The following is an 18,353-nucleotide window of genomic DNA, read 5'->3' on the forward strand; positions in this document are numbered from 1 at the left end:
AAAGGAGTTCATCAACACCAAACCATTATTATATGAAATGTTAAAGAGACTTATTTATTTAAGAAAAAGAAGGTGAAAACCGTGAACAACAAAATGGCAATAAATACTTATCTATCAACAACTGAATCTAAAAATAAACTCAGCAAACAAGAACAGAGACAGAATCATGGATACAGAGTGTGTTTTGATGGTTGCCAGATAAGAAGGGGTTGAGGGGGGAAGGAGGAAGAGCTGAGGGGATTAAGAGTACAAATAGGTAGTTACAGAATAGCCATGGGGATGCAAAGTACAGCCTAGGAAATGGAGTAGCCAAAGAACTTATACACATGACCCATGGGCCTGGGTGGAGGGGGCAACGGAGGACAATTGGGACAACAGTGATAGCGTAATAAAAATATACAATTTAAAAAAATAATAATTTACTTGGTAAAATACAGTTTACTTGGTAAAGTTCTTATTGTTTGATTTTGCATTTCCTTGTTTTTCACAATTTCTTGTTTCAGTTATTTGTTTGATTTTGTGAAATTGTATTCATGCTTTTTGAACAGTCATGCTGGTTTTCTTAAGTTCTCATGAATTCTTTAAATATTAAAAACATTAACTTTTATTCTTAGTATCTATGATCTGGCACTTGGATTTGTTACAACTGTACTAAGAATAGTTGTATAGCCTGCATATTGAAACCCTTAAAAATATGTATATTCTTTGCTCCAGAAATTCTACTTTTAAAAACTTATAGAAAAAACTAGGAACATTACAGAATTTTAGCTACAAAGGTATTTATCATACCATTGTTTATTATATTAGAAAAATGAAAACATGCCCAACATTACAGGACTATGAAATATTAACAGATATATACAATGTAATACTACATAGCTATTTGAAAGATAGAATATGTAAAACAACAAGTTTGAAAATAGAGTAAATTGTGTTATATATGTGCATGAGCACAGACATCATGCATGGTGAAATTATCCTGGGTAGAGAGAAATATAATAGGTCATTTTATTTGTTTCATTTTGTCTGCCTATATTTAAAAAAAATAACATTTGGGATATATTTCAGACATAGAGCTATATTTTAGTTAAAGAGCTAATCTAGGAAACACAAGGAATCATATTGAATAAGAAACTCTCTTTGAAATCTGTTTTAATTGAGAATTTCAAGCCACTATCCCAATTTTGCCCCTTCCCCATTGACACAGCCTGCTATTTGATTATGTGTCAACATTCCTAGAATGTCCTGCCCTCCAGTGTCTGATCTGGGGTGGGAATTTTCGGGGGAGATGTAGGTGGTTTTCATACTCCTTGTTTTCGGGTGAGTTCTGAATGATGTGGTAGCCTGCTGCCTGGGTCAGCTCTCCATACTGCCCACGAGCTGCCTTACTTTCTGCTCTTCTCTCTACAGCCTGGAAGCAAGATGGTGTCCTCCGCCAAAGCTGCAGTGCCCACCGTGAGCGACCAGGCTGCCGCCATGCAGCTGAGCCAGTGTGCCAAGAATCTCGCCACCAGCTTGGCGGAGCTGCGTACTGCCTCGCAGAAGGCAAGTGGACCCTTGTCACAAAAGTTAGCCTGTTGGGAATGGAGCTTTTAATTCCTTCCTGCTTGTGTAACCTGGGTGCTACCCAGGGCCCAGGCACTGCTGGGCACTCTTTGTCCATTTCATTGGCATGACCATTAAAGATGCCCTGCGTATACATTGGCTTTTACCACTTTTAGCCACAGTCTCTTAGACTGACTTACCACCTTCTGGTTACAGATGACTTTCCTTAAACTATTTTAGGTTGCACACTTCCCCCTCCTCCCATACCCTGGGACAAACAATGGTCTTTTCTTCCCCCCCCACCCCCCACCCCCAGAATCATAGGGGAGACTAGTAGTCATCAGTTTCTTGATGCCAGGTAAATTGAGGGCCAAAGTGATCGTATCTTCCAGCTATCTTCTTGTGAACTTAGTAGCAAATTATTTAGGAATCAACTCTAAATTGGGTAGCGGGGGCTATGTATATTATATTTTTTGCCCTGAAAGTTTTTCACATCTTAAATGGGAGCATTCACCTTAACAAAGTCCTCAATCACACAGAATTAGGGATTAATGAGTTTCTGTCTCTGGAACTTATTAATTACCATAAGGCCTCATTACCACACTGTTTGATGTGGCATTAGCAAGATGTTCTGGCATGAATTCATTTTCCCCCTGTAACAATCCCTTTATAGAAACAGACAGCCTCATGCACGAACAAGGGAAGAAAGATAGAAGCTGATTTGCATTCTTAATGTGAACAGTGTCCTATATCACCGAAGAAAAATATCCAGAGCTTTAGATTATATGCAATAAAAAGTACTTTGAACAGTGTGGCTCAGAGAGAGGTCCAAAGACCATCTGTACTGGAGTCAGCTGGGGGCACTTAGGGTGCAGCTTCCTGGGCCTTGCTCTGCACAACCGAATCAGAGTCTCTGGGCGTAGAGCCTCTGAGTTTTAACAGGTTTCTTCAGTGAGCCTTAGACACACACCCACCCCAAGCTACTGCTCTGGAGCAGTGAGCCTCAGCGTGGGACTCAAGCAAGATGGTCCGCTGTGTACAGGAAGACGCTGAGAGCTTTCACATATTTTTCACATAGTGTAAGAGTGAAGAATATCAGCTCTGGAATCAGGCGGCCGAGTTCAAATTCTGGCCTTGTGGTTGGCTAATTTTCTGACCTAAGCAAGTTGGTTAATCTCTCTGCCCCAGTTTCCTCACTGGGTCGTACTGGCACATAGAAATAAGTCAATTAGTATTTATTGCTGCTGTTGTCACTATCACCGAAAGAAGGAAAGAAATTCAGCTTTACCGGTATTTAATACACTGATCCATAATTATACATGTATGTAATTTATTAACATATATGTGTTGGGCGGGTGATCAGAACATTTGGAGACAAATATTGTACCACGGTCAAGAGAATGAAATTTTCTTAAATTACTAAGGAATAAAATCTTTCACAGTCTTCAGTAGGAAAGAATAATGGTTTATAATCCAGAAATTTGTAAAAAGAATCAACAAGGTCGATAAAGACTTGACCCCCGAGTCACGGGTTCATTCGTTCATTTCCTCCTTTCTTCCTTCATTTACGTACTTACCGCGGCTTCTCAGGCCTCTCTGTGCACATAGGCTGTGCTGGGTGCCCTATCTCTGGAACCAAGACCCAGTAAATAAGAATCCTCTTAGTCTAAGAGGCAAATGCATTTCAGAGAAAAATAGCTTCAAGAAGACTTTTAAGTACATCCAATTATGAAACATACATATTTATTATTCAAGGAAGCTAGGACTAAGGTTCTGACTGAGGATGATTTTTGTCAGCTTGGGAAATGCGTACTACCCTTGCATCCTGTTGCTAGAGTTTGAGATTCACTGGGGGTACATCCAGAAAGAAACTTCACACGTTGCCGAATACTGGGGCACTTCCAAGCACACTGTGTACACATATTCCCAACTCTGTTGACAGGCGCATGAAGCCTGTGGTCCTATGGAAATCGATTCAGCTCTGAGCACTGTGCAGACGCTTAAGAATGAACTGCAGGATGCGAAGATGGCCGCCGTGGAGAGTCAGCTAAAACCACTTCCAGGGGAAACGGTAAGGTGTGGGGCAGGGCACTGCCTTTGTTACCATCACCTTAGGCTTCCTGAACTTCAAACATTATGAATACAAAGCCTTGGACTAGTCACATTTTTTTTAGAACTGCCCTGGTGCTGGTTCTGCGTGCTTTCTTGGGACTGGCTGTGCATGCTCACCCCTGTAACTGTGTAAACAAGGCACAAGCCAGTGTCTGCAGCCAGTGTCCTAACCCTGCGGGCTTTTCGGAAGAGAAGGCTGGTGCAGCCACCAGGCTGGGTTTGGAACCGGGAGCTCGGGCTCTCCAGATCCACTTGTGTCACCGCCCAGCTGTGCACGAGTCCTGCCTCTCCTCCCTGGTGTTTTACCTAGGAAATGGGTGGCGGTGGGTTTATAAAGATAAGTACAGGAGATACTGCCAACAATCATGTTTTTAAAGACAAGCAAACGAACAAATGAAATCACCATTTACTTAGCACAGAGCACTGGGAAGAATACTGTTCATGTTTCAATACCTCCCGATGCTCCCATCGGGGTTTTCTTGGCTGTAGTTTTAGCAACGCTCCTCACTTATACACACCTCCTTCACACACGACTGAGCATCGCTAGTAAAACAGCGCCATTAATAAAGCACTGTATGCACACAGATACAGTTTGTCCTGACAGTAACCTAATGACCAAGTTTTGTTAACCCCATTTTAACAGCTGAGAAAACAAGTGTAGATGTTTCCACTCTTTTGTCCAATGTTTACCTGCCAGTTTGTGGAAGACGAAGGATTGAATCCACATCCACAGAGACTCCAAATCCCAAGCTTCCGATCACTCATGTTGAAAGTAATCTCCTAACTACTGCTGCTCTTTGGATGATCTAAAGACTTTTAGAATATATGGTATTTCAGGACACCTTATTTACCATAGGACAATGTCTAGTATGTAAGAAGCACTCAGAAAATATGTGTTAAATCAGGCTCCCTCCAGTTGTAAGGAAGAGGAAACTCAGACTCAGAGAGGTGAAGTCACTTGACTAAAGTCACCAGCTAGTGATAAAGTCAGGCTTGGCTCTGGGGCCAGCAGTGTCGCGATGTGGTCCAGGTCTGTCCCTTTGCAAACCTCTGCACTCCAGGGAGACCAGGAGAGGCTTGCATGACATGAATGATGCCTTTACACAAAACAACCAGTCGGTTAGAATGCAAGAAACACCATGTAAGTTTTAAAGAAATTGTTTGCCCTTAAAGAGTGTGTGTACTGTGTTATAACATATTGTTGGCTATAATGGACCAGCCTCTATTTTTTTATCTGAAGGCACTGCCTCTCTTGCAAAACATGCTGTGGGATAAAAAATGCAGATTCTCTGATGCCTTTCTGCACTCCCGCAGTACGCCTAGAAGTTCTCTTCCAAAGTGTTGCCCTCATCTAGTAATCAAGTAATTGCCCATACTCTAGGCCCTCACTGCCTTTGTTCTCTGAATTATTTATTCAGTTTACAAAGCAAGATAATGTGCTGTTCATGGGAAAGCAAGCACTTCGCCTATTTTCAAAATCTCCTGTACCTCTCCAGACCTCTATTTCTATTGCATTTCCTTCTGGTTAGAGCTCCTCAAAGTATAATGATCAAATTGAACAATGCTAATGGTCCCACAGGCCAGGAAGGTGGTACAGCTGGATGTCTGCCCGCTTCCTGCCAAGGCATAATTAATTCTCACTAAGGATTTATTGCAGACTTTCTAAATTAGCTCTAAAGGCATAATACTAATAGCTACCATTTGTTGAGTATATGCCTTCATTCTCTGAAAACCTGAGCTATGTATTATAATCTCAAGAAGCCAAAGCTTAGAGAGGCTCAGTAACTTACCCAATCCCTTATAAGCTAGTGCTTGGGAGAAGGGACCAGAGGGCAAGGGTATCAACCTAGATTTGTTTCTTCTGAAGCTTGGGTTATTTCCCCTCTATCACCCCACTTCTTCTTGGTACCATCGATGTATTAGTTGGAAAAGAACTAAGGCCCAAGGCTTGATCTGCATTATTTTTATGCTAAGACTCAGTGAATTTCCTTTCTCCTAAACTGTCTCCCCCCTTGAACATTTTACAGCTGGAAAAATGCGCTCAGGACCTGGGAAGCACATCCAAAGCGGTGGGCTCCTCCATGGCGCAGCTGCTGACCTGCGCCGCTCAAGGCAACGAGCACTACACAGGTGAGGCTCACACCCTTGTGATGCAGGCGGCCAGGTGCGGACCAAGGGGTGGGAGTTCGTTGAGTTGACAATAAGTCTGACTTTTTTTTTTTTTCCAGCAGTTCAACACATAATTGTGAAGCACTTTCCACATGCTTGTTACTGGGCTTGATATCTGCATACAGAGACCTAATAATATATGACTCCCCAAAACTGTTAGTGGGTCACACTCCTATTAGACTGTAAGCAAATAATAATTATAAACTTCTGGGACTACCTATGTATGACTCTTGAAATCTCACTAAAGTAAAGGAGGACAAAAAGGTCAGAGAATAAGAGAGGAGATGACAGCAAATAAAATATCAATGAAATTTTCCAAGATAGAAGGAGACAAATAAGTGGGAACTGAACAAGCCAAATTAAAAACTTCAAGGCCGCAGAGAGACAGATAGTTTGAGTACTGGAGACACCAGGTACCCCTGAACAGGAGTACACTGTAAGGAACAGATTGTATAAGTATCAACTCCAGGAAAAACACCAGGTTTTATAAGAAAGAAAATGTTACCATTGTAGGAAGTAGACCCAGGAGGATGTCTGTGGCTATCTGAAATGAAAGTATCAAGAAGTTTCAGTGTAAGTCCATTGCTTGAAAATATAACATTACTCAGAAGAAAGCCTAAAGCACTGAGAGGCTCTGGGAGTAGGAATCAGGCGGGGAGGAATGGGTATGGAGCTTTACTTTTGCTGTACAGTGGTGTCGCTTGAATTTTTGTTGTTGTGTTTGAAATACACGTTACTACTAAAGTATAATATACATCCAGAAGAGAGCATACATCCTAAATGTATACCTTCATGGGTTATCACAAATACAATGCACCCAAAAACCACCACCACCACGATCAAATAATGGAACATTTCCAGCATCTCAGGGGAACTGCTGGATTATGGGCTGTGCAGCTCGTCAGCTACGCTCCTTCCAGCAGTAATGAAAGGTCCAGTTGTTCCGTGTCCTCATCACCACTTTGTATTGTCAGTGATGGCCATTCTGCTGGATATAAAGTAGTGTCCCATTGTGGTTTGAATTTGCGTTTCCCTGCTGGACAGTGCAATTGAGGACCTTTTTGTGTGTTCCTTGGCCATTTGGACATCTTCCGTGAAGTGCCTGTTCATGTCCATTGCCCATTTTTTAAAATTTGAGTTTTCTGTCTTTTTCTTATTTATTTGTATGAAGTCTTTGTGACTTGTATGTGTTTCTTGTATCTTGTGGCTTACCTTTTTACTCTCTTAAAGGTGTTTGTTGATGAACAAATTTTAAATTTTAATATAGTCTAATTCACACTTCTTTTCCTTTATGGGTAGTACTTTTTCTATCCTACTTTAAAATTTTGCCTCTCCAAGATCATAAAACTATTCTCCTCTGTTACATTCTAGAAGTTTTGTTGTTTTACTTTCCACATTTAGACGTATAATCAATCCGGAGTTGGGTTTTGTATATGTGCAAATAGGAACCTAGTTTAGTTCTTTTCCATATGGACATGCATTTGACCTTGCACCACTTTTTGAATGACCATTGTTTTTCCCAGTAGCTTTATAGCCACTTTATCGTAAATTAAATGAATATGCGTGTGTGCCAGGCGGGTTCTGATCTTGTATTCTTTTCCATTGCTTTAATTGCCTGTTCTTACCTTAGTACCACACTCCCTTATTCCTGCAGTTTTATGTATACTGGGTGTCAGTGTCTGATAATATGAGTCCTCCACACTGCTGTTCTTCCTCTGTTAGTGTTGACTATTCTTGGCCCTTTGCAGTTCCACATAATTCTAGAATCAGCCTGACAATTTCTACCCACCACCCCCAAAAGTACTCTTTTTTTTTTCTTTGCTTAAGTTACATGAATCAATTTCGGGGTAATTGATATCTTTACATGATTGGCTTTTATCACAGTCTTCTAATCTGAATAGGGATGTCCCTCCATTTGTTTAGACTTACCTTTCTCTCAACCCTGTTATGTGGTTTTCTGCTTAGAAGCTTTTGCTTTCATTATAGTGTGCATGATACACCTTTTCCCATCCTTTTACTTTAAACTTCCCTGTGTGTTTGTACTTAATGTGTATCCTGTGAGTATCATGTAGTTGTGCTGTTGTGGAGGGAGGAGTTATTTGTGAGTGTGACAGTCTTTTTCTTTCATTTAGGATATTTGGCCTATTTACATATAATGTAATTACTGATAATATTGAAGTTTGATTCTATTGTCTTACTTTTTTCCCCCTTTATATCCTACCTGTTCTACATTCCTTTTTCTCTTCTTCCTTGCCTTCTTTTAGATGTATGTACATTCGCTAAATTCCATTTGTCTGCCTTTGATTAGCTTGTTAGTTGTACATTTATTTCCTATTGTTTTACATTGTTTAAAGTCTAATATAAGTCTGTGTTTACCTCTTCCTGGATAGTGCAAGAATCTTGGCACACTTTAACATTTTTTACACTTTTTTCAACTCATTTATTGCCTGTATTTTAATTCTATGTATAGTTTAGTCTCCTCAATACAGTCTCAGTGTTGCTTCATACAGTCGGTATTGGCTGACTTACCCCCACGTCTGGCCTCCATTGCTCTTCATCCCTTTCTGCATTTCGGTGTCCATCCACCTGGGGTTATGTCCTCTCTGCCTGAAGACCTCCCTTCAGTACTTCCTTTAGTGTGAGTCTACGGCGACCTATTCCTTCCGTTTTTGTTCTTCTAAAAATGTCTTGGTTCAGCCTTTGTTTTGGGGGTGGATAATTTCACTTCTTATAAAATTTGAGGTTGGCAGTTCTTTTCTTCCAGCCGTTGAAGACGTTATTCTGTTGCCTTCTGGCCCCTTTATTTCTGTTGTGAAGTCAGCTGTCAGTTTACTCTTCCACAGGGAATGTGAATTTAGTTTACCCCTCTACTTGCTCTTTGAATTTTCTCAGCCTTTGGTTTTCAAGTAATGTGCCCAAAGGAGCTTTCTTGCATATTTATCCCACTTTGGGTTGTAGTGCTCCTTTAAAATGGGATTTGTTGTCTTACCAAAGATTTTTTTGTTTGTTTTGTTTTGTTTTGTTTGGAAAACTTTCAACCGTTGTATCTTCAAATATTACTTCTGCTACATTTTTTTTCTCTCTCTTCGTAGACGTCGGCTACCGCATATTAGACATTTTCACTTTTTGTGCGTTTCCTAGGTACTTTTCTATATTTGCCATAATTTTTCTTCTTTGTGCTTCATTCTCAGTTTTTTCTTGTGATTTATCTGCAGCTCATGATTCCTCTCTTTATTTGTTTTTCTGCTTTCATCGTCTCCTATGGAGTTTTTAACTTTAACTGTCATATTTTTTAGTACTTGAATAGCCATTTGATTGTTTTCTTATAGTTTCCATTTCTCTGCTGAACATCTCTTATCTAATTTCTCCAGTATATTTATCACAGTTATTTAATGTTCAGGCCCAATAACTCCAATATCAGAATCACATATGGGCCTGTTTGTATTGTCTGTTGATTTTCTCCTCTTTGTTTTCACACATTGGTCTTATCTCCTGGTGTTTCTTTTCTTATTTAATGCTAATCATTGGTATTTATATTGTAGAGATAATTTGAGGCTCCAGCTTGTGTTTCCTTCTCTACAGACAATTATTCTTTGCTTCCAGCAGGTGGTTAAGATGGGGACAGAGCACCATCATATGAGCAGGGACTGAATGATGGGAAATTGTGCCGTCTATTTCCAGTTTACCTTTTAGGGTGTAGTCCTTTGTGCCTCCCATCCAAACCTCTATGTTGTTTGCCAGGACCGTTCCATTTCTTGGGCTCAGAACTATGCTATTTTATCTTCCCAGACCCATGAGGTTTCTGGAGGCTCGGCTCAGCTTCTCAGCTTCTGGGCAACAGTTTACAAATTCAAAAATGCCTCGAGGGGAACTGCAGCATTGTCCTCACTCATCTGTGCTTTCTTTACATCAAGGTGCAAAGCTTGCTGCCTTGGCATCTCTACAGTGCCCTCAAACTGACATTTTTCTGTAATTTTTTTCCAGTGTTTCCAGTGGTTTTTCTGAGGGAGGGTTCATCTGCAATAAGTTATTCTGCCATTACTATAAGAAAAATCCTCTTTGACTTTTTAAAAACTATGCGTATTTACTGCTTGGAAGGTAAGAGCACAGTTAGAGTTATGGTATAGTGTAACATAGTACCTGCAATAAGAGTGTACAGTTCTGTTAGTGGGAGGGTCAGGGAAATTTTCACAGTGGCATTGACTCCTGATCAGGGTTTTAAGAATTGTTTAGGACTCATTTAGCATTCAAGGAGAAGGAAAACTATATATAAATTCTTAAAGTATAGGGAGTATGAGAGGCTTAAGTTTAAAGAATTTCTAAACATTCCTGAAATCTTGCCAGATTTTGTGTAGACGATGAAATGCATCTTTAATGCAGCGAAGACTGCTTTACGAGTTACATCATCTGATACCCATAACATCCAGGATGCCAGACCGTCTAGTTGGTGTCTGAAAAACCACCTAAAAGTAACACCATTTCGTTTTGGCAGAAATGGAATAGGTGGATGCGGACGTGGGAACTGGATATAAGAAATCCCAAAGGTGAGAGAAAGGAAGGCTGACCCAATGAATGAGAAAGGTCTGAGCAAGAGGCAAGGAGGTGAGGAGTAAGAAGATGAGGCTGGAAAGGTAGGCTGGGGTCAGATCTTAACGGGCTTCTTAAGCCAACTTAAGTAATTTGAAATTTAACCTCCGAGCATGTGGAAACACTGAAGAGTCTTTACCCATGGGTGCAGTTTGTATCGCCTTTCATGTCGGTTGTCCTTCCTCTCGTGTGCAAATAAACTGGAGGGAATAAAGTTGGAGGCAGGGAGACCAGAGAGACAGCTGTTGCGTTCATCCACATTGGAGGTGGTAGGGGAGATGAAGGCATGCACTAAAGAGAGAGATGCCTGACAATCGGTGACTGGTTAGGAATGGCAGGGATGGGAGTAAGGAAGGCACATGGACCACTCCAAGTGTTTGGCCCGGTAGTTGAATGAAGAGTTGTATGAATCCCTGTGATTGAAATGCAGGACCATTGACAGGTATGTTGGATGCCAGGTTCAACTTTAAATGCAAGCAGTTTGAAGTGCCCGTTAGGCAGCTGGATAGTTGTCTCTGGAGCTTAGTAGAGAAGTCTGGGCTAGAGATAAAGATTTGTAAATGTTTAATAAAATGATAATGATTGAAACCGTGGATATAGATAAGTTTGCCTAGAGGGGAGTGGTATCGTGAGAAAAAGTTCATCAAATGTAACCCTGAGGAATTCAAATACATTTACGAAGGCTGAGCAATAGAAACCTTCGTAAGAAATGAAAACATGCAGCCTTGGAGAGAGCAAGGAAACCAGGAGAGACGGATGTCTGTAGAGCCAGAAAGATGGTTGCTGACCAGAAAGTCACCCAAGAGTGACGTAAGGAACATCCATCGGCTTTCGGAAAAACAAAGTCACTGCTCTTCCTGCTGAAGGCAGTTTCAGGAAAGTTGAAGAATAGGTGGGAAGCAAGGAGAGAACACAAGTGTGGACAGCTTCTCCCTGGATCTCCGTTCCCTTGTCCACGGTTCAGGTGTGTGGGGTATTCAGAAGTTACGGTAGCTGCACAGGGCTGGGCTCTAATGCAGGTGTGCATTTGTTTGGCCAGGGAAGTATTCAAAATACGTTTCTCCTCGGCTGAATACAATTACATAGACAGAAGCCTTTTCACATTCTTTGGAACAGATTAAAAATGTGTCCTATCTGGTTTTAACCTTGTGAGTTTGCCATGGGCTCTAATGTTGCTACACACAATCTACATGAATTCTGATCAACAGTAACTACAAAGAATTCCACTATATTTCATATCACTGACGTGGCTTCTTAAGACTGTTGCTGAATATAGTTTAGGGTCCAGAAGGCAAGAATACCAGGAAAGTGCTTTGTGCCTTCAAAGGACTGTGGTTTTGAAGCAGTGGTCTGCTTTAGCATTTCCCACCAGCAGCTCTGGCATCGTCATGCACACCTGACTATGGGAATAGTTGCACTGGGAGGGTGGTGTTTGCTTGGGGACCTGACTCTGGTGATTCTCATCATCACCATTGAACGTGCCGCTGGGAGTTCGGCCACGCACAGCCTTAGATGTTCATTGGGCTCCCCGGCCTCTGGTGGCCTTGTTCCATCCTTTTGATGGTGTGGTTTCCTTTTTCTGGGAAACCTGATCCCTCCAAAAAAGACTTTTGATGTGCTCTGAGATTTCATAGCAAGTCCTTGGCAGAACACATGTGGATGGACAAACTTCAGCTTTTGGAGTTCAGTTCTTCTGGTTTCTGCCTTTTTAAAAAATTATCTGAGTCTGTAAAAGGTTTTTCAGTAAATGACTCTTGCATAAACATGACTTTTCTTACTGCATATGTAAATGCTTTATTCTTCCAAAGTCACGCACAGCCCAAATAGACATGGATTCAGGAGTTCATACAATAAATAGGAAGGCAAGAGGAGAGGTCTAAAACCCACGGGGCACAACTCTCAATGGTCAGAGCTGCGATCTCAGCCTTTCCTAAGACTTGTGGGAAACGGAGGCCCGGAGGCCAAAGGCAGCAGTCTAGGCCCCCCAGCGAATGTGCGGCAGAGCCAGAGCTAGATGAGATCTTAACCACATCTGCTGCTCTTCCGAGCAAGGACGTCCTGCAGCCCTGTGCCCGACGCGTCAACGTAAAATGGAATGGCTGTTTCACTCAGCTTGTTCCTCTCCTTCACCTTAGCTGTACAGTCTTTGTGTTTTCTCTTCTGGGCTTCTCTGCCACAGAAACTCATGGTTTCGAATCTTTGCTCCCACATGCTGCACTCGGAAGTGCCCCATGAGAAGAGGGAGATTGGCAGTTTCGTAATTTGCCATGATTGCACTGTAGAGTTATGGCCCAGCTGTATGGCTTACTAAATATTTACAGACCAGCAAGTCTGCGACGCTGCAAAGTTGTCGTGTTTTGTGGACCTGGGGCCTATTGCGCTCCTTGTTGTATTACGGCACCTCACCCTCAGGAGGAAGAGGGTCACCTGCTGCGTCTGAGTCGATCATCCAGCTGAAGCCTTTAGAAAAGAGTCACCTCAGAGTTTAGTGAGAGAGAGAAATTGATTTGTCCATTTTTCATGCAGATGTTACATGTTTTAGCGAGATCCCTCCTAGTTCTTTGTCCCAAAGAGCACCGTGCAGAGAGTCTGACCCAGAAGTTAGAAAACCCCAGATCTGCCTCTGGTGCTGCCTCTAAAACTGAGTTTGTGGGCAGGCACTGGGCTGGGCCTCACCTGTGAAGCGGGTCAATGGGATGAGCTCTAAGGTCGGCTGTTCTGCGGCTCTCAGGATTCTCAGATTCCTGTTATGTGCTCTGGCATTACATGCTCTGCACCCTCTTCTTGGGTGTCCCAGTACTAGGCGCCATGTCGGAAGGCTCACCAGAGTTGTTAAGGACCAGTTTATACTTGCAGTTCATCACCAAATCCCATCATCTTCAGAAGTGAATTTAAAGATGAACAGTCACATGTCAAAAGAAGATATCCCCATGGCCATTAAGTGAAAAAAGTGTCAACGTCACTACTGACGAGGGACCTAAAGATCAAACCTCAGTGAGATGTGCCAGCACACCCACCAGAAAGGCCGAAATAAAAATCTGACATTAGCAACTTTTGGCTAGGATGTAGGGCACCTGGAACTCTCGCGCACTGCTGGTAGAGTGACTAATGGTAAAACCATTCTGAAAAAAGCTTTGTAGTGCCTCTAAAGCTAAATCTTCACTTACTCTATGGCCCAGCAAGTGGGCTGCTACATTTATATTTAAAAGAAATGATTTCGTATGTCAACCGAAATGCACGTACAAGAACTTTCTCGGTAGCTTATTTATAGTAGCCCCAACAGGGAACAATCCACATGTCCGACAGAAGAATGTATAAACAAATGTTGGTGTAGTCACGTGGTGGAATATTACACATCAAGAAAAAGGGATGAACTGCTGTGGGTGATGGTGTGGGTGAATGTCACAGCACTGTGTCAGAGGATATTGACTGGGGAAGGATACAAGTGAGGGAAGTGGTCTCTGTCTCCGTCTAGATGATTGGTATGTGTGGATGTCCACATGGAGAAATTCACTGAGCTGCTCACAGACTTGTTCACTTACTGTGTGTATAAGTTTATACAATACAGACAATTGAGATGTGAGTTTGAATGGTTGATTCATCTGTGTATGATCCCATCCACTTGGTGTTTTAGGTCTAGGGCCAGGTAGGGCAGTGGGAGTGAGGACAACCAGAGGGAAATCGTTTTCAGCATGGCATTTGTTATACCATCTCTCTTGGATTGGCCCAGAGCCAGTGGCGTGGGAGGCACAGCAATTTAGGGCTCAGCCATGCCGGACACTGTCAGAGGCTTCTTTTCTTTCTAGGAGGCTCTGGTCTAGAGATTTACTGTGAAGTACGACTTTAGATGGAATCTAGCAGTCTGATGCCTTTTATCCACAGGGGTGGCTGCTAGAGAGACAGCCCAAGCTCTGAAAACACTGGCCCAGGCTGCCCGTGGAGTGGCTGCGTCAACGAGCGACCCCGCAGCTGCGCATGCCATGCTAGATTCCGCTCGTGACGTGATGGAAGGCTCAGCCATGCTCATCCAAGAGGCCAAGCAGGCCCTGATCGCACCTGGAGATGCGGAGAGTCAGCAGAGACTCGCCCAGGTGAGGCCGGAGCCAGCACTGTGGCCACCACTGAAGGGACATGCTGGCAGGCCCCCTCCTGGGCACTTTTCTTCTGGTGTGACCACTTCTGCTCAGGACCTTCCAAAGTGCCATAGCAGCGCTGGCCATACGTACATAATACCGACTTTTGGGAGTCCTGCTCAGTAGCCCACGCAATGTGTCAACAGAGTATGGGGGAATTTATTGAAATCTGCCCTCGGAACTTTAGAAGCCAGGACACAGGAATTTTTAGAAGCCTGTGTGTTTTGGGCCTATGCATGCTTAAGTATAGTCTTCTTCCCAGCCTGGGAGATAAGGTAGATACACTTGATCTAGCCCCTCAGAGTTTTAAACTCTGACTTTCTGTTGCCTCATGGGACAAGTCTTCAACTACCTAAAGAAGCTAGTTGGCTAGAGACCATCTAAGCAAAGTTCTAGACAGGGAGCTAGGAAGGAGATGCTTTAGGTTAAAGGGGATGCTAAAACCCACTTCTCATGAGCTTACCCTTTAACTGAGGATACCAACGAGTACACACAGGGAGCCCTCACACCTACCTGAAAGGCATCCTGTGGGCACCTCCAGGCTGGTCTGGAAGTGCTCAGGGGGTTCCATCTGCCCTTGGGCAGTGAGGTTTGGGGGTGATGGCCCAGAGGGCCACTGAGCAGAAGGCCCAGCCAAGTATGATCCAAAGAACTCAAGGCCTGCTTCCACCTCAGTGACCTCCGCGGGGCTCTCAACCACAGAGCTGTTTCTATTACTCTTGGTGTTGGATGTCTTTGTTTTAGAACCTGACATAATATTGGTGAGTTTGTGTTTGAATCACAGAGTCATGACTTAGCCTGGCTTTGCGGGGTGGGGGAAAGGTAGGGTGTACTCTATCAGCATGTCAGACCCTTTGCCAAGACAGGATGTTAACCACAGTGAGAGGCCCTGGGGGGTGGGGATGGATTTGATAGGAAACAGTGTCAGGTAGATGCTGGCAGATAATTTCCCCATCTTTTTTCAGCTCTGCATACTGTCACTGCACCTTCCCAGCATGTGTGCACAAATGTCTATGCAGAAATCCACTGTCTTATGAAGCTTCTCTCCCTCCATGTATTCAGGTGGCCAAAGCCGTCTCGCACTCATTGAATAACTGCGTGAATTGCCTCCCTGGGCAGAAGGACGTGGATGTGGCCTTGAAGAGCATCGGGGAGTCCAGCAAGAAGCTGCTTGTGGACTCGGTGAGCGTTTGGGGTTGGGAGGGGGACTTGGGGAACTGGGCTCCTCTCAGGCGTGAGTGGAGTCTTCTCCCATCAGTGGGCTGGATCTCTGAGCGCCAGCCTCTCCTTTCAGAGTCCTGTTTTTCCCGCCAATCTGCCTTTTCCTTGTTTGGCTTTCTGGTCAGAGAAGTTTCCAGGTGGAGCTTTTAAAAGTTTACTTTTTCTTTGAGCCTATGTTGCTGCTTGCCCTTGAGCCATCCCAGGGAGACAGGGAAGGGGGAGTAGGTGGTCATCTGACTCCTTATCAGGGTGTCTCAGACTGACCATCAGGCAGTGGAGGGACACATGTCCAGGGCTCATTAAAAGTGTGAGCGTAGTCTGAGGCATTTCACCTGGGACCTGGTCCCTTCCCTGTTTTGTGAGTTCTCTTCAGGGCGGCTTGTGCCTGTTTACCTTTGTTTCTTTTCTGTCTGGTGCCTGGCACGTGCCGTGTGCAAGCAGTGCGTGTGGTGTGGCTAACCGAGTCTGGCCTAACTCCCTGGAGCGTTTCACATACAGTTAGAGCTCTGCCAGTGACAGTTGTGTTCTGTGGAAAAGCTGTGTTATTAACAGAGACCACCAATAAAAACTGTCGGCTATCAGTTTGGAAGAATAGGATTTGAAGGTTAATAGCATCAGCTTTTTAGTTCTCAAGAGCCAAGAAGTTGAGAGCCTCCATCTAAGAAAGACAACACAGCTGTGGTTCAGAGTGACTCCTGGAGCCAGATGGCCCAGGTGCGGATCCCGGCTGTGCCACTTCCGAGACCATGGCCTATGAGGATAGCTGCACTTGCTGTTTTTAGATCCACTGTGTCTAGCGCTGAACAGGTGATCAGTAAGCTAAAGTGAGTGAGTAAAGGTACATATGTTGACGGTCAAACTTAACATGAGCTCAGACCACACAGAACCTTTAGCCTTGATGACTTAGAAACGCATCCCTGGAGAATCTGTCTTCCTCCACAATCCCTTCCTCTGTCCCTCTCATGCCAAGTAAACTTTTCATGGGCTGTGCCTTTTGTTCCCCATAGTTACCTCCAAGCACGAAGCCGTTCCAGGAAGCCCAGAGTGAACTGAACCAAGCAGCAGCTGACCTGAACCAGTCTGCTGGGGAAGTGGTCCATGCCACCCGTGGCCAGAGTGGAGAGCTGGCTGCAGCCTCTGGCAAGTTCAGTGACGATTTTGATGAATTCCTTGATGCCGGCATTGAGATGGCGGGCCAAGCTCAGGTGAGTGTGGAGCTGGCTGGCTGGAAATGACCCTCAACTCTCCACTCTGATGGACAGTCCGCCCTCTAGTCCAGTTGGGCAAATAGGAATCAGGAACCTACCCACAGGCTACCCTGCTGCATTCTCTCTGCTGCTTTGGAAGCACCATGACCTCACAGGAATGGCATTCCCCAAGATGCTATCAGCTTCTGTGTGAAGTGATTCCTGGAGACCGATAACTTTTCCCAAGATCCTCCAGCAAAATCCATCATTTTACTTACATTTTTTTGGAAGGAGGGTGGTAAAAGGGGCCAAGATTAGGTTATTCTGCATCCTATACTTCAGATGTGGTATAATATAATAAAGAATCATGTTTTTGAGGTTCAGTGAGCCCATCTAAAGGGACTGTATCCAACACTAAGTCCAAGGATTAAACATTACACCCGTTAGATGAACAGATAAACTCCTGGTTTAGAACAAGGGAGCACGACCAGTCTGGTGTCAGCTTGCAGAGCTGTTTTTCCTGAGCTCCTATGAACCCCCTAAAAGAGATGCCTAGGGTATTTCTCGCTCTGTTATATGAAAGGGGTTGTTTTTCAGGTGAGAAATGCATCCTCTCCCGAGTCAGGAGCTCTGGGATGCAGTCAGCTCTGAATATCAGGACAGTGCTGGCTGTCTGTGCCAGGCTGGGATGGACGAGCTGTTTGACAACTCCAGCATTGTTGAGCGAGATGCGGGGACTGTGGCCTGGCCTGTGGGCTGGTGCGAGTGCTCTCTCTCTTTTCCTCCCTCCCTCTCTGTTTAATGCCTCCAGTTGTGAGATAGCACAGCTCTTGGCTCACCCACTTGAGGATGGTTTCTGTCGTGCTTTGTGTATCTTGGTCTGGGTATCTGTCTGGGGAAGGATAGGCACCAGTTAGTGTCCTAAAGAGTTATACATCTGCAAACTAATTGGGCTTAATGCAATCTATATAGATAACTTGCTTCCATTGTAGGAGGCTGCTCCTAGCTCTCTGAATGCTTCCTGGGAGAAAGGGAGAGTCCCTAATTACCCTGGTCCCTTTTGACCTTCCAGACCAAAGAAGACCAGATCCAGGTGATAGGGAACCTCAAGAATATCTCTATGGCATCCAGCAAGCTGTTGTTAGCTGCCAAGTCTCTCTCTGTAGATCCAGGAGCCCCCAACGCGAAAAATCTCCTCGCTGCAGCTGCAAGGTAAGTGTGGAACAAAAGGGGCTTTTGCGTGTTGACAAACAATGTCGCTGTTTGAAAGATACGCCTGACATCCCGTTGCGTTTGCTGAGCAAAGAGTCCGTGCTATCCCTGTGTTGTCAGTGGAGTCAAGAGTGATGGAGACTAATATTTCATTTAAATGGGCTGCTTTCCCCACTACAGATGTCTC

General features: G+C 43.9%; 1 protein-coding gene across 5 annotated transcripts in view; it reads left to right on the forward strand.

The window, feature by feature from the left end:
• The window catches only part of TLN2 (talin 2), a 412,505-nt gene that overhangs the window by 291,098 nt on the left and 103,054 nt on the right, over positions 1-18,353 (forward strand). For all 5 annotated transcript variants that reach the window (XM_053928612.2, XM_024567594.4, XM_045201599.2 and 2 more), the window contains 7 exons: positions 1,411-1,545; positions 3,488-3,616; positions 5,685-5,787; positions 14,296-14,504; positions 15,609-15,728; positions 16,775-16,972; positions 18,027-18,166. In XM_053928612.2, coding sequence (XP_053784587.1) covers positions 1,411-1,545; positions 3,488-3,616; positions 5,685-5,787; positions 14,296-14,504; positions 15,609-15,728; positions 16,775-16,972; positions 18,027-18,166 — 1,034 coding nt within the window. The remainder of the gene's footprint in view (positions 1-1,410; positions 1,546-3,487; positions 3,617-5,684; positions 5,788-14,295; positions 14,505-15,608; positions 15,729-16,774; positions 16,973-18,026; positions 18,167-18,353) is intronic.

The sequence above is a fragment of the Desmodus rotundus genome, chromosome 7 (assembly GCF_022682495.2).
Source record: "Desmodus rotundus isolate HL8 chromosome 7, HLdesRot8A.1, whole genome shotgun sequence".
Taxonomy (NCBI): Eukaryota; Metazoa; Chordata; class Mammalia; order Chiroptera; family Phyllostomidae; genus Desmodus; species Desmodus rotundus.